This window comes from Abramis brama, assembly GCF_963993115.1.
Source record: "Abramis brama genome assembly, chromosome: 20".
Taxonomy (NCBI): domain Eukaryota; kingdom Metazoa; phylum Chordata; class Actinopteri; order Cypriniformes; family Leuciscidae; genus Abramis; species Abramis brama.
The window spans coordinates 21,114,823-21,130,332 of record NC_139982.1 but is presented as its reverse complement, the minus strand read 5'-3'; the positions used below and the strand labels follow the sequence as shown (position 1 = coordinate 21,130,332).

At 41.3% G+C, this 15,510-nt stretch overlaps 1 protein-coding gene across 1 annotated transcript; it reads right to left on the bottom strand.

The window, feature by feature from the left end:
* Positions 1 to 380: 380 nt before the first annotated feature.
* LOC311070489 (uncharacterized protein) lies at positions 381 to 13,587 on the bottom strand. Its single transcript, XM_084094369.1, has 3 exons — positions 13,525 to 13,587; positions 12,629 to 12,756; positions 381 to 8,684 (listed from the first exon to the last, which is right to left on the bottom strand). Exons 1-3 carry the CDS (start codon positions 13,566 to 13,568, stop codon positions 6,904 to 6,906), a joined length of 1,953 nt encoding a protein of 650 aa, XP_083950495.1. The 5' UTR covers positions 13,569 to 13,587; the 3' UTR covers positions 381 to 6,903.
* Between the last annotated feature and the right edge of the window lie 1,923 nt (positions 13,588 to 15,510).

The following is a 15,510-nucleotide window of genomic DNA, read 5'->3' as shown; positions in this document are numbered from 1 at the left end:
GAGACATGGAGCGAGTCAGACATGATTTTGACCACTTCATTACGTTTTGTTTTGTAGAAAGCCTTTCTTTAAAGTGAATTTCGTTTTGTATAAATTGTATCTTAATTTTAATACATTTTTCATCAACCAATTAAGTTAAATAAATAAGAAGCAAATATAACAGACAATAATAATCATGGAGGCGCCCGCGCGGTCAATTGCATTGCAAGTGAACCGGAGCGCATCTCATCATACATCCTGAGCGAAAGGGATGCAGCAGAGACCCTGGAGCAGAGCTCATTATTGACAAAGCAACTTAGGGCAATATAAAAAGACTATATAAGAATACATTTAAAAACACTTTAAAAGAGTTAAATAGAAAATAAACAGGAGAGTAAAAGTGCAGTGTGAGAAATTAATCATTATTCCAATTAATAAAAGGTTGCAGCAAATAGTCTTTACTTCCTTTTAATGTGACATCAGGCTATATTGATATAACTGATATAGTAAGAACATGTCAATGACCCGTGGATGAACAGTGTTGGGGAAGCAAGTCTGAAACTGATATCCTGACAAAAAATAAGCCAGCTCTCTGTACACAACTCCATATCATTTGATAATCAACTTCCTGACAGACAGGCAGCAGCTCGTGATGCTGGGAAAATTCACTTCCAACACCTACAGCACTGATGCTCAACAAGGATGTGTGCTCCTGGTATTGTTTATCAAAAAGCACTTTGATTCTGAAAAGAGATGTTGAGGTAGATCAAAAATGAAGGAGTTGGATGTTTCAAGCCAGAAGTGGCAGATTTGTCAACACTGTGAAACTGAAATATCTAATCTCCATGAGGGTGCCATTTGGATGTCGGAGAGAGGGAGAGCTCGGCCCTGTTGGGCTCCAACCCAAATTAAATGTGGCACTTTTCCACAAGATTCACTTCTCACAAGAACTGGCTCAATTGAAGAAGAGGAGATCATTTTAAAGTGTAGCATGAACTTTTTACAAACATTTACAAAGGAGGAAGAAATACTGCTGCGGCAGCAAAAGTTTGAGAAGGCAGCTGAAAATATCTACAATTTCAGTGCAAATGAATCAACTGAATTTAACTTATATAGGTTCACAAAGAGCTCAGAAGAAAACATGCAAGCTTGGTCAATTAATATATATAAAATATTATGTATTAAAGCTTGTATTTACATGTATACATTTATATAAATTTTAATGCAAAGTTTAATATTAACTGACAATTAAATTTAAGACATTATGATATTATAATTCATATAAATTAGCAGCAAAAAAAGTCTTGGTTACTAAACGTAACCTCGGTTCCCTGAGAGAAGAGAACGAGTATTGCGTAAGGCTAGCTTGCGCTATGGGAAAACTCCTTTTCTCGAGAATACTGAAGCCAAAATTATCGTAAATTTATATATGTAAACTCTAAGAGCCCTGACTGGACAGAGTAGATTCTCGTCTCCTTCATCCTCAGACAAAGGAAGAGCAGATAGCGAAATGACCTGTGCTCTGAACGGAGTGGAGAGCAATTTAGGTACATACCCATGCCTTGGTTTAAGGACGACTCTGGAGTCGTTAGGCCCAAACTCAAGGCAGGAAGTGCTCACTGAGAGCGTGTGCAGATCTCCAACTCGCTTGACTGAAGCCAGTGCAAGGAGGAGAGCAGTCTTAAGCGAGATGTGTTTCAGGCTCGCGGACTGCAACGGCTCAAACGGAGTACCTTTCATGGCCTCTAAGACTGTGGAAAGGTCCCATATAGGAACTGACGGGGTTCGAGGAGGGTTCAGCCTCCTGGGACCTCTGAGGAAGCGCACGACTAGGTCGGTTCTCCCCAGTGACTGTCCAGCCACATGAGCGTGGAACACTGCTATGGCCACCACATAAACCTTGAGCGTGGACGAGGAGCGACCCGCGTCCAAAAGCTCTTGAAAAAAATATAGCACTACTGCCACTTCACATGAATATGGGTCCCAGCTCCGTGCTGTGGACCAGCTGGAGAACACCGCCCATTTCTGGGCATAAAGTTTGAAGGCGCTCTTGCCTCAGAAACGGTGTTCAGCACCTCTTCAGAGAGGTTCCCGGGTAACCATTGATGGGCCACACATGAAGGGCCCACAGGTCTGGACGGGGATGCCAGATCGTCCCCTTCGCATGTGTGAGGAGGTCTCTCCTCAGCGGTATCGGCCATAGGGCTATATCCAGCAGCTGAATTAAGTCAGGGAACCATAATTGGTTCCTCCAAAGAGGGGCTATTAAAAGCACTGTGCACCTGCTTTCCCTGATCCGTTTGATGACCTGAGGTAACATCGTGACCAGTGGGAAGGCATATAGCGGGCGACTGGGCCAGTCGTGGGCCAGTCGTGGGCCAGCGCGTCCCTGCTCTTGGAGAAAAATATTGGGCAATGAGCATTGTCTTCTGTGGCGAAGAGGTCGACCTCTGCCTTGCCAAAGATGCTCCATAGCGACTGAACCGATTGTGGGTGAAGAGACCAGTCCCCTGGGGAAACTTTGTCTCTGGATAGCATATCCGGGCCCTGATTCAGAATGCCTGGCACATGCGCTGCCCTTAGCGAGCGCAAATTGTGCTGAGTCCACAGGAGAAGGCGTTCGGCCATGGTGTGCAGGTTGCGTGACCTGAGCCCAACCTGGCGAAAAAATTATGTAGGACACCACCGACATGTTGTCCATTCGGACCAGGACGTGTTGGTCCTTTATGTATGGGAGGGAAGCCTTTAGCGACAGTTCAACCACTTTCATCTCTAGACAGTTTATGTGCAGCCGTTTCTCTGGGCCTGTCCAGAGGCCATAGGTGGGTCTGCCATCATGCAGGGCGCCCCAACCTAGGTTGGAATGCATCTGTCGAGATCACTTTCCATTTTGAGACTGAGCCCATACTCACGCCTGACTGAAACCCAAGGGCGTAGATTAGGTTTGAACATTGGGGGGGGTTGAAGTTTGGGTATGCCTCCTGATATTGTGATCATGGTATAAATATTGGGGGGGTTTGAAATGCATAGATTTAAAAATTGGGGGGGTTATCTCCCCCCATCCCCCCCACAAACTACGCCCCTGCTGAAACCAGTCGGCTATTCTGATGCAGCCATGTTTCACTTTGATGCACAACCGGCCCGATCGCCATGCGTGCGGCGGGACCTGGTTGTTCAACCAGCGCTGAAGGGGACGCATGTTCAGCAGGCCTAGTTTGAGAACTGCTGATGCCGAGGCCATCAGACCTGACATTCTAGATGGCTGAGGAGCCAGGACTTGTGATATTAACTGCGCCTCTGACTGGGCTATAACTAGCCAGTCGTCGAGGTAGTTCAGAATTCACACACTGTGAAGTCTCAGGGGAGCGAGAGCGGCATCCATGCACCTCGTAAATGTTCGAGGTGCCAGGTATAGACTGAATGGTAGGACTTTGTAATGATAAGCCTACCCCTCGAAGGCGAATCTCAAGAATGGCCTGTGGCGAGGTGCTATGTGGATGTGAAAAACTAATCCCCTGGGCGAATTTGCACGAGGATTTGTTTTGTTGTCAGCATCCTGAACGAGCGTGTCATAAGTGCTTTGTTCAGATGCCTGAGATCTAGAATGGGTCTGAGACCACCATCCTTTTTGGGAACGAGCAAGTAGCGGCTGTAAAAGCCTGATTCGCTTATTGTCAAGGGAACAGCTTCTATAGCATCCTTCATTAACAGTTTCGAAACTTCGGCGCGAAGCACGTGACTCACGCTGCTTTTCACCGATGTCTCGACCACGGCTTGAAAGCGAGGGGGTCTGCGGGCAAACTGTAGCAAGTAACCTCGTTCTATTATGTTCAACACCCAATCTGAAATTCCAGGGATGGCCTGCCAGGCCTCAGCCCGCATAACGAGGGGTTGAATTACATCTGGGGTCGGGTCGCTTTGTGGTAGGGACCTGGTTGCCCAGTTGTTTTGTGCTTGTGATACTGTAGGGACAGCGCTTGTGTAGTGGCGCGCAATGAATAGTGGGCGCGCGCTTTACATTCAGAGTGCGCTCGGCGTGAGCCGGGGAGCAGGCTAAGAGGGGAAAATCTGAATGATTTTGTGACGCTGTGTGAACAATGCTTATGTGCAGGTGTGCAAACTGTGTAGTGGGCACACTGCCTACATTGGGAATAGAAAAAATGCTCTTTTTGTGTTTTATTATGGTCGCCGTTAAATCGGCGTTTGTGTGCAGCGTGCATGTTTTATGACAGGCTCGTTTGCTGCAGTGTTGAAATCCACAGCCGCCTGAATAGAGGGGACTGGGAGAAGTGCAGGGAGAGTTTGTGGTGTTAATCCGGCCGCGGCGGGATTTAACCACGGTCTCTTTCTTCCTGTGGCTAGGAAGGTTTTAGAGGCTCGGAGATTGACGCAGCTTTGGGTCGAGGTCCCCTTCGGTCTGGCGGCCCGCGGCTCGTGGAACGAGAGCTGTAGCGCGACTTTGTCACAGGACGCAGCTGAAAAGGCGGAAGTGCTGTTTTAGAAGGCTGAGGAGGCGGCGGTCCAATGCAGAACTGGAACGCTTGGGGAGGAAATGGCGTTGTGATGCCTTCTGTGCTTCGGTGTAGCGCTCAGCAAACCCTTTCACTGCTGGGCCGAAGAGGCCGGTGGTGGAAATGGGAGAGTCCAGGAAGGCAGCTTTGTCAGCGTCCTTCATCTCCGTGAGGGTTAGCCAGAGGTGGCTATCTAGCACAATCAAATTCGCCATGTTCCTGCCACTCGCCTGGGCGGTAACCTTCGTAGCACGTAGCGATAAGTCAGTGGCGCTACGCAGGTCCTTAAAAGTCTCAGGATCAGGGCCGGACTCATCCATGTAGCAGAGAAGTTTCGCCTGAAGCACCTGGAGGACGGCCATCGTGTGAAGCGCCGACGCAGCCTGCCCGGCGGAGGCGTATTCTCGACCGGCAAAAGCTGACGTGGTACCGCAGGGCTTCAATGGGTGTGTCGCCTTTGACTGCCATCCTCTAGCGGAGAGTGGGCAAAGGTGCGCGGCGACAGCTTCTTCCAGAGGCGGAATGCTGTCATAACCCTTCTCCTTCACGCCGTCGAATGTCCAGAGCGTCGAAGAAGCCGAGGATTTAAGACGAGCTAAAAAAAGGAGCCTTCCATGACTTTGTCAGCTCGTCATGAACTTCAGGGAAGAAGGGGGCGGGTCTTTGCGGAGGAGCTTGACAGCGACCGAGGATTTGAGACGAGCTGAAAAAGGAGCCTTCCATGACTTTGTCAGCTCGTCATGAACTTCAGGGAAGAAGGGGGCGGGTCTTTGTGGAGGAGCTTGACAGCGACCTTGCAGGAACCACTCATCCAGCCTGCTTTGCGAGGGTTCTGCGGGCTGAGACCAGTCCAGCCTGAGGTCCTCCACGGCCTTCGTCATGAGTCTCATAAGCTCAGTGTCAAGGGAAGCCCTGACGCCACTGGAGCAGTCCTGAGTCGAAGACATGACAGCTACTCTGTGGCGGAGCAATAGAGAAGCTGTCGTCTTCGTCACCCTCCTCTTCCGGTCCGCCAAAGGAAAAGCTGATTGGTCTAGTTTTGGTTTGCGATCTCTAACCCAGAATAAAATCTGCTCTGGAGCAGGGGCATAGATGGGCATAGAAATGTGTGTATGTAATTTTCTACACACAGGGATTTATAAAGAAAAATTAACTAGGCATAAATATTTGCGGACTCTCTACAGTACACACACTCTTTTATTGATGGATTGAAGTAATATCGAAGAATAATTTTAAACTCAGTTTTCCATTTGAACCTTTCCATTTCCACATTTAGATGAAATATACCACTCTTATTAAAGGGGTTAAGCACTGAATTTTATGAAATAATTATCCAGAAGTTAAAAAAAATTTAAATGAACTTTAATGGAAGTATTTGTAGTGGATGCTTTTGAACACATTTCCTGTGGCATGCTGTGATTTAATGTTGTAACTACAGCGAGGACTGCTTGGTGCAATTCATTTCAAATGAGTTTTTGTTCATCGTGAGCTCATCACTGTATTATGAAAAGAAAAAGATTCACAATAGTGTGCCTTAGGACAAAAAAAGTTTCAGAGCCACTAACTGTATTAAAGGTGCAATGTGTGATATTTCTGAGGATCTATTGACAGAAATGCAATATAAGATCCATAACTATGTTTTCAGTGGTGTATAAAGGCCTTACTTAATGAACCGTTATGTTTGTATTACCTTAGAATGAGTCATTTATATCTACATAACCGCGGCCACCCCCTTCTATGAAGGTCGACATATCGTGACGTCATGTTTCTACCGTAGCCGACAGCGAACAAACAGCGCGTTTCGTCACTAACTTGAATGAGAAGCAGCAGAAAAAGACGCAGCAGAATACTCAGGTTGTCCCTTACTCTGCAAACGTGGAGAAAAACATGCTGTCTGAATGACACCTCGGACATCGTAACATTAGCTATTTCCCCTTACCTAGCTGCTTTGATGCTCTTATCTAACTAGCATGGAAACAGGCTATGGTAAAGTCAGTGAATAAAAGACTAACACAATGATGAACAAGTAAAAATAATCGCAATAACATGTGGTTTTACTGAATAATTAAGTAAATATAATTTCATATAAAATATAATATACAGAAACCTCATTGCTTGACTTGCTACTCTCTGCTGACTCAGACGACGACATCTTCCGATCCTACGTCGGCCACCGTAGCTTCTCATTCGAGTTTGCAATTTGAAGGATTGGCCTTGAGTGACTGACTGTTTGCAATTCGCAAATCTCACCACTAGATGCCGCTAAAAATCACACACTGCACCTTTAAAGCAGATGATGAGGTGCAGCCACGAGAGTTCATATATACATGACAAAAAAAGTCTCAAGGCAAAGTTATAAAGAGGTGAAGAATGCAAATGGTCATGAATGTACACTATTATATCTGTCCCTCATTCAGCTGTTACGTGAACGTAGCCTTAGTTTCACACAGATACGCGTTTTCTGGTGCCATTTTAAATGACCAAGCCATTTAAATCTCTTTCCACACAAAGAACAAAAATAACGTCTGACATCTGCATGACTTTTCAGATGTATCTGTAAGTGTGATGGCAAAATAATTTTTTTATTACACTTATCACATTCAAATGGTCTTTCTTCAGAGTGAATGTGCAGGTGATTTTTGAAATTGCTCCTTTTTGTAGACTTCAGACTTTTGTAGACTTTTGTAGACTTTTTGTCACATTTAGAGCCCTGTGATTTCTTTCTAGAATGAGTTTGCAAATGACGCTTCAGGTCTCTTCGATATGTGAAACTCTTCTTGCACTGAACACATGTAAAAGGTTTCTCTCCAGTGTGACGTCTCATGTGAACCTGAAGGCTTGTGTTCTGATTGAAACTCTTTCCACAGTAAGAGCATGTGAAAGGCTTCTCTCCAGTGTGAATTCTCATGTGAACCTTAAGGTATCCTTTAAATCTGAAAGTCTTTCCACACTGCTGGCACTTCTCACCAGTGTGAATTATTATGTGCTTGTCAAGGCGTTTCTTGTCTGGGAATCTCCTTCCACAATGAGAACATTGCTCTCCTGAGTGAATCTTCATATGTAAATTAAGGCCACAGTGACGTCTAAAACATTTTCCACACTCAACACACACGAATGGCTTCTCTCCTGTGTGAGTTGTCATGTGATTCTTAAGATTTCCTTTTTGTGTGAAGCTCTTCCCACACAGTTCGCAGGTGTAAGGCTTCTCTCCAGTGTGAACTCTCATGTGTGCATTAAGGGTTGATTTATTATTGAAACTCTTTCCACACTGATCACATGTGAATGGTGTTTCACCAGTGTGAACTATCATGTGTGAATGAAGAGATGATTTATGATTGAAACTCTTCCCACACTGATCACATGTGAATGGTGTTTCTCCAGTGTGAATTCTCATGTGAATCTGAAGAGTTCCTTTTCGTGCAAAGCTCTTCCCACACTGTTCGCAGGTGAACGGGCTTTCTCCAGTGTGTCTTCTCATGTGCGAAACAAGGAGTGCTTTATGTGTGAAACTTTTGCCACACTCTTTGCATTTGTAAGGCTTCTCTCCAGTGTGAAGTGTCATGTGTCTCGTGAGGCTATCTTTATTGCAGAAACTCTTTTCACACTGATTACATGTAAAACGGTTGTCCCCTGAGTGAATCCTCATGTGGTTTTTAAGGCTTACTTTAAGTTTGAAACTCTTTCCACACTGGTCACATGCGAAAGGCTTTTCTCCAGTGTGAATGTTTATGTGGGAATTAAGGACGTGCTTCTGTGAAAAACTCTTTCCACACTGGTCACATGCGAAAGGCTTCTCTCTAGTGTGGGTTCTCATGTGGGAATTAAGGCTTCCTTTGTGAATAAAACTTTTTTCACACTGTTCGCATTTGTAAGGCTTCTCTCCATTGTGAATTCTCATGTGGAGTCCAAGGTCATGTTTTTGATTGAAACTCTTTCCACACTGTTGGCAGGTGAAAAGCTTCTCTCCATTGTGAATTCCCATGTGGGCTCGAAGGCTGTCATGTTGTTTGAAACTCTTTCCACACTGAAAGCAGGTGAAAAAGCTTCCAGTTCCTGTCTTCGGAGCTCTTTTTCGTGAGAAACTTGTTTTAGTCTGTATGGATTTTTCTCTATTTCTGACATCATGCTTCTCATATCGTTCTTTCTCTTCGATTTCATTCAGTTCTTGACTCTCCTCTTTCAGTGTCATCAGGTCTAAAGCAAAAAAAGACAAGTTAACCCCAGTTTACCATCAAAACCAACAACATGCTGTTAGATCTTTTGAAAACAGACCACAACATTCTTTTGAATGAGAATTATGCTGGCATTTGTCGACAAACGTTAGCATGGTTTAGGTCTCATCTATCTGATCTTTACCAGCTTGCTTGTGTAAGCGGAGAGACATCTCATCGAACAAAAGTATGATTATTATATGAACATTATTAAATTTCATGCTATGCTTATGACACTCAGTTTTACAATTCCTCACAACATGACCAAACTGCACAACTTAGCAGTTTGCAGCGATTATTATTGATATTAGTGCTACATCAAGTAACTGTTAAAGCTACACTGTGTAGGATTTTCTCCCATCTAGCGGTGAAATTGTATATGACTACCAACTGAATATTACATTCTAGCCCCTCCCATTCCGAGGGCGTTTTAACTCCTACGGTGGCCGTATTATTTCAAATCTGCCGGCAGTCATGAGTAATCTCCCCCTCGCATTCGTCACGGTGCCACTGAGTGTAAAAACGCGAAATGCGAAGCTTGAATTTCCAGGTATGTCCCTCTTTGTCTAATGTATTTTCAAGATGGATGCGCAACATGGCTGCCGCCATTCGAGTGACTCGCTCGTATGTATTCTAAATTGCAGATTATACACTTACGAGAATACTTAATTAGTTGGTTGAAGTGATTACACATTAATGAGAATGTATAATTTATAATTATAAAATATGTTTTTTGCTAAAAATCAACTTAAAATATTACACAGTGTAGCTTTAATAGTTACTTGATAACTACAAATTTATTTTTAAAAAAATTTGATAATGAAAATAATCGCCAATACATTTTATTGTTGATTAATCATGTCTGCATGCAGTGCATGGGAAAATAATAATACTGCAATAATACAGACCAAAATAGACAGTTGAGATCCTAAGTTTACATACACCTGCCTATTTTAACAATAGACATCATAAATTTTTTTTTTAAAATTAGTCCTGCCCTGAATAAGATACTTCACATTACAGACAAAATAGTTAGTGAATTTACATAAATTACCCAGTTCAAAAGTTTAAATATGTTTGATTCTTAAAATTGTATGTTGTTAAATGGATGATCCATGACTGTTTGTATTTTTGTGATAGCTATTCTGGAGTCCCTTGTTTGTCCAGTGTAGTTAAACTGCCCACTGTTTTTTCAAAAAGTTTCTTAATATATGCTAAGGACTACTGTGGTTCATATTTTTACTTGCCCTGCCCAAATTTTCACTGGCCCCACCAGTGCTACCCAAAACAAGGTGATAAATAACTAAAACAAAACAGACATAGTTATTGTTTTAATTGTTTTTGATCAAGTAACCTTAATAAATAAGATTATGACACCAAAAACTACTAACCTAACTCATACATTTTACATTTTGTTAAAAGACGGTCAGTAATTAAATACAATAAATAATCAAATAACAAGCAATAACACAAATAAATAAAAACAAACATATAATTTAAATAAACAGTGCTTTTCAGATTAAACTAGATTTTCATTCACAGAAAATGGAAATGAAATGTAAAATGTTTATTTCTTGTTTACGTTCACCTAAAGGGATAGTTCACCCAAAAATGAAAATTAGCCCATTATTTACTCACCCTAAAGTCATCCTAGGTGTTATGACATTATTCTTTCAGACGAATACAATCGGAGTTATATTAAAAAATGTATTATACTAAATATAATATATTAAAAACGAAACACAAAAGAGAGTAATAAAAAATGACCCACTATTTTAACATTTACAGCGTGTGAGCTTGAGAGTGTGCGTAGTGTGCATGAGTGCAAGGCTGCATGCTTGTGAGTGCGTGCACGAGTCGAATGTGAGTGTGTGTGAACGTTATTGTAACTTAAGTACACTTGACAGTTTCAATGTCATTCTGAGTTACTAGTGTTTGTTCCATCTTAATGGTCCTGTCATCTGCGGTGTTCATACTTAAGTTTTGTTTGATGTTTGCTACATTCAGGAAGTGTACTTACTATATGTGAAATGCTTTTATCTTGTACAAAATGTTTTTTCTGCTTGTCTGTACATAGTATGCTTTATTAATGAGGTGTGTAATGTCATTGGAACTGGTTTTGTCTGGTTGTGTTAGAACATTAAGCCACGTTAAGCTTTTTTTTTTCATGTTAAGCATTTTAGAATTTAGAATTTATAATGACTTGAGAAAGCTTAAGATGCCCAAACGTTTTGATTTTTTGATAACAACATTGCTTCCATAGGAAAAACAAACTTTTTTTAAAAAAACATAAAAATGACATGTAATGTCTAGCATTTTTTCAGTTTCACAATCCATCTTAATGCCCAGGTATTCTTCATTTACTGCGTTCCTCTTCGTCTCACACACAGTTGTATCCACACAGCTTTCAAAAGAAAACTGTTTGAATGAGCATGGATGGACGAGTTCAACACATGCGCAGTACAACTGCTTTTTCAACATTCACCTTGTGCATACGCTGTTGTACACGCACCGTTGAACACGGACAGCCAAAGTATAATTTGGGCCTTATTTCGCAGAAATATACAGAATAGAAGCTATTTTCTGTGAAAGTGCATTAACTTCTGATTCATTAGAAAAATAGCCTAGGTAAACAACTGGAAGAATAACCAAATGCAGTAAATGGTAAAATAATTTGCACTACAAACCAGTGTGTTTATGATTACGATAATAATTTAAATATGAAAACAGTTTGTAATATCAATCAGCACAACGGACGGTTTTTGTACAGCTGTGGTTGAGACCAGAAGGCTTGACACATTTAAGTTACAAATGGCTGTATCTGCTCTTACGCTAAAAATCAGGGGGGTAATCGAGCTCTCGAATAGCGTACCACCCCCGGGGGCCCCCATTGGCTAACAAGCCATCACCTGCTGTTAGCATTCCATTGACTCCCATTCATTTTGCCGTCACTTTGACAGCGAATAACTTCACATCTGAGGCGTTTAAAGACTCCATTTGTCCATTGTTTATTTCTAAAGAAACACGACAATGCATAAAAGGCTCCATTACCTTGTATCTTACGTTATGGCCCCGTAGAAGCAGTTTTTGTAAAAGTAGGCTAACGATTGCATCATAACTACGCGACTCTCAGGAAATTACCGTATAGACAGGAAGAGAAGCTCGCAGTCAATCGGGGGGACGTGGAGCCATAAAGTCCGATAAAGTCAAGGGAGAAGCCCATAGAGAGTCATAAAGTTGCTCTTGCTCCTAGCTCATGTCTCTGCAAGATTCGGAAGGGAATGATTCAGATATCGCTTGGCACAGCTACTAGAAGACTTACAACTGTCAGACAGGTTGCTCACGTCACATCCACGTCGTCAAGCTCAGTTTGAGTCTGCGCAGTACGCTCAGCCATCAGGAAGTGAGTGCTTCTAATTTGCTTCACTTTTCTCCGCTGAATCCTATGGGGTCGCTGTGTCCACTTTATATACTGTCTATGCTAAAAATAAGGTAAATACAGACACGAGAAAAGCCCTCTAGCGTCTATTTGCCAACATTGCTTGTAACTCACTGCTTTCGATTAGAAACCTTTGTCATCAAAAGACATCTAAAGTGTTTTTCTCAAATTATCTTGATAATTTTGCACACCTAAGATGTATTGATATGATGTACTGATTTATGCATTTAATTATTTGTTATATATACGTTCCTGAATGTGAATTTTGTTAGCTTCCATGTGCATCACACAAAAAGGTGAAAAACATAAAAACAGCAGTCGCTGCATTTCCACATTTCATTTTATAGATGTCTCACCCACAATCACACTAATGCTTTTCAATCTTATTTCCTTCCAGGTGCGCGGGTGTTTTCAATCAGTCCGTCTGAAAACAAAGTTGAGTTTACAAGTCTGAGTTCTGTTTTTTCAGCTTTGAGAATGAAACCAACCTGTTTGTTCCTCAGTATCTTCTTGTTTCACTCTGAACGTTTCTTCAATCTTTATATCTTCACTCTCCTCTTTAATGAACGCCATGAACTTGAACTTCAACAGGAGTTTTTCTGTGTGTTTGGACAATCTGTCATGTTAAAGATGCGAATAATTAACAGCAAGAAAAATAAATCCAAACTAAACCTCTGGGTGCGTCTCAATCAGGTCCCTAGTTCAATATAGTCAGCGCACTGGTAAGGGAGTCAGTCAGAGTGAAACTAGCATTAACAATTAATAAAGACAAACTGTACAGACACTTAACTTTGTTCCTTATGATTTTCATTTGGTATTTAATGATTAGTGGATCACGTTTAATAGCTCGAATCATTTTTATTTTAGTTCTTTATTGGAAAATAAAATGGTATGTATTGCGACCAGCCATTATTCAAATGGTAATCAATCAGCCAAAAAAAAACACCAAAAAAAAAACAACAACAACTAAAAAAAATATATTTACAACACTTTTACTGTAATAAACCCATAGTTAATTTTAGTAAGGGTATGGCGTTCACACGGAACGCTTCTTTAATGCCATTAACACGGGACGATCCCGTGAAGGGTTGGCAACACTAGGAAAACAATTCATTCAACTAACTTGGAGTTTCAGAAGCTCTGTTGCTCCATCACTACTTGCCAGTGACTTGATTCACGTTCACGATAAGCTGATTCGGGATATAGAGAGCAAAATGAGACGCACCTTTTCTCTTATTGTGCCTATGCGCTTTACTAATAAAAAATAACGCTCAATAATGTTAAATATTTATTAATTCATTTAACAGTTATAGTAAAAACTACTAAATTGTCTGAGGGGGTTACACTGATTTAAAAACGTTTTAAAACCATAAAAGCCACAAACCTTTCTTCAGTTCGACTCACATCAGATGCAGAAACGTGGCGCATCCTTATGACGTCATATAGCCAATGCAAACACATACGGCTGCATAGACCGTGCATAGACATACAAATAATAATAAAAAAGAAATAAAAATAAAAACATGTGAGATGATTTCAGAGTTCAATACTTTGTGAGTGGAATTCGGTCTAAATGGCAAAATTAATGGGAGCGGAAACCACATCAGCAGTCAGGATCCTTTTCTTTCTTTTTTTAGTTTGATGCCGTTTTTATGAAAGATCCTTAGCAAAAAATATATATTTAGGCTACTTATGTAAAAAAAAAAAAAAAAAAGGGTTTGTCAAACTTAACTTTTATTAGGGCAAGTACTAGGTAATTCCTACCTTGGTCGTGCAAGTATCTGTGTTTTCTAAGTATCTGGGGGATATAGAAATAAAACCAACAATTAATAATTTCTTTAAAGTTCACTGTTGGTAGTTTGTAAGTTGAAATAAGTAAACCAACAAAGGGGTTAACACTTTTATTTTACTTTGTCATTTATCCATAATGGTTTAATGTTAAGTGTGATAACATAGCCTACTTATATTAGATTTATTATTTTTAAATATTTAAAATATTTTATTTTGTCATTTATATTTTTATTATCTTAAGTTGTTACAATTTTCCATTTTTATCATAATCTTTATATTTAATTGTACTGTATTTATAATATTTTATTTTGTCATTAATTCTTTTATATATGTTTTTGTTTTACCATTTTGTCTTATCTTAAGTTGTTAAAAATATATATATTTCTTAATAAAAGCTTTATATAAAAAAAATTCACAGCATTGTTAATGATATGCTAAAGCCCGCCCGAACGTTGACGTGACTGGTTACAAGGTAGTCTGTGACATAAGGAACACCGGAGGAGAGCCAAGATGGCGGTCGAGTAAGTTTGTTATTGCTGAGCTCCCGCACAAAAGTTCTAATTTGGTGGCATTTCAAGAAAAACTGCATTCCTATTATATCGGTCTATTTCTTATCACTTTGAGAACAACCTAATGTCACCGCCTGAAAGGAAAAGAATGCACAAGAACAAGAAGAAGCTCATCCCTGATGCGCAGCCAAATAACGCTCTGATAGCCTCGTGCCACGATTATGCTAGCTCTATGTCGACAGTAGGGGTCTCCATGTCGGAGGGAAACTTTTGCCCGCTACCTGTGACTCCTTGTGATTCCCCAGCGGCAAAAAAGGCTCTCTATAAAACAAAACACGAGCCCACATCTCAAGACAACATCGTCATTACTACCCTTTCCCAGCTTATTAAGGAGCAGGCTGACTCCATAAAAATTCTGGTGAGTGAAAACTCCAAGAAAATTGATGGAAACGCGTTGAAAATTGAAGGGCTAAAGAAAACTGTGGACTTTGTGTGCAGTGAAGTAAAAGAAGCACAACTGAGAGTCAAGAATGTTGATGGCCGTCTTAAAGAGGAAGAAAAAAAGTGGCGGCGCTCCTAACTCGTGTATGTGAACTTGAGACTTACTCAAGAAGGTGGAACTTGAAGGTCTATGGAGTAGCCGAAAACTCTGCAGAAAATGTGAAGGAAAAGGTTACAAAGCTTTGCCGGAGTATTCTGCCAGATGACAAACTGACACCAGCGATCGACGTCGCCCATTGCATTGGGAAACTAACACCAGCCAGCTCTCGGCCGAGAGCCATCATCATCAGATTCTTCCAGAGATCCTACAGAGATGCTCTATGGAAAGCGGCAAAAAATCACCCCGTCATGTGCGATAACAAGCTCCGCTTCGTTGAAGACCTCCCTCAACCTGTCAAGGAGGCCAGGCTGAAGATGTGGCCTTTGGTGAGTAAGGCACGTAGTAAATCTGCTTACTTCATTGGAGCACAGGCTTTTGTCGATGGGAAGGAAATCACGTGAAGAACTGAACTGACAATGGTCCGTAATCTCCAGAATAATGTACGAGACGACCTTCTAGATTCCCATAT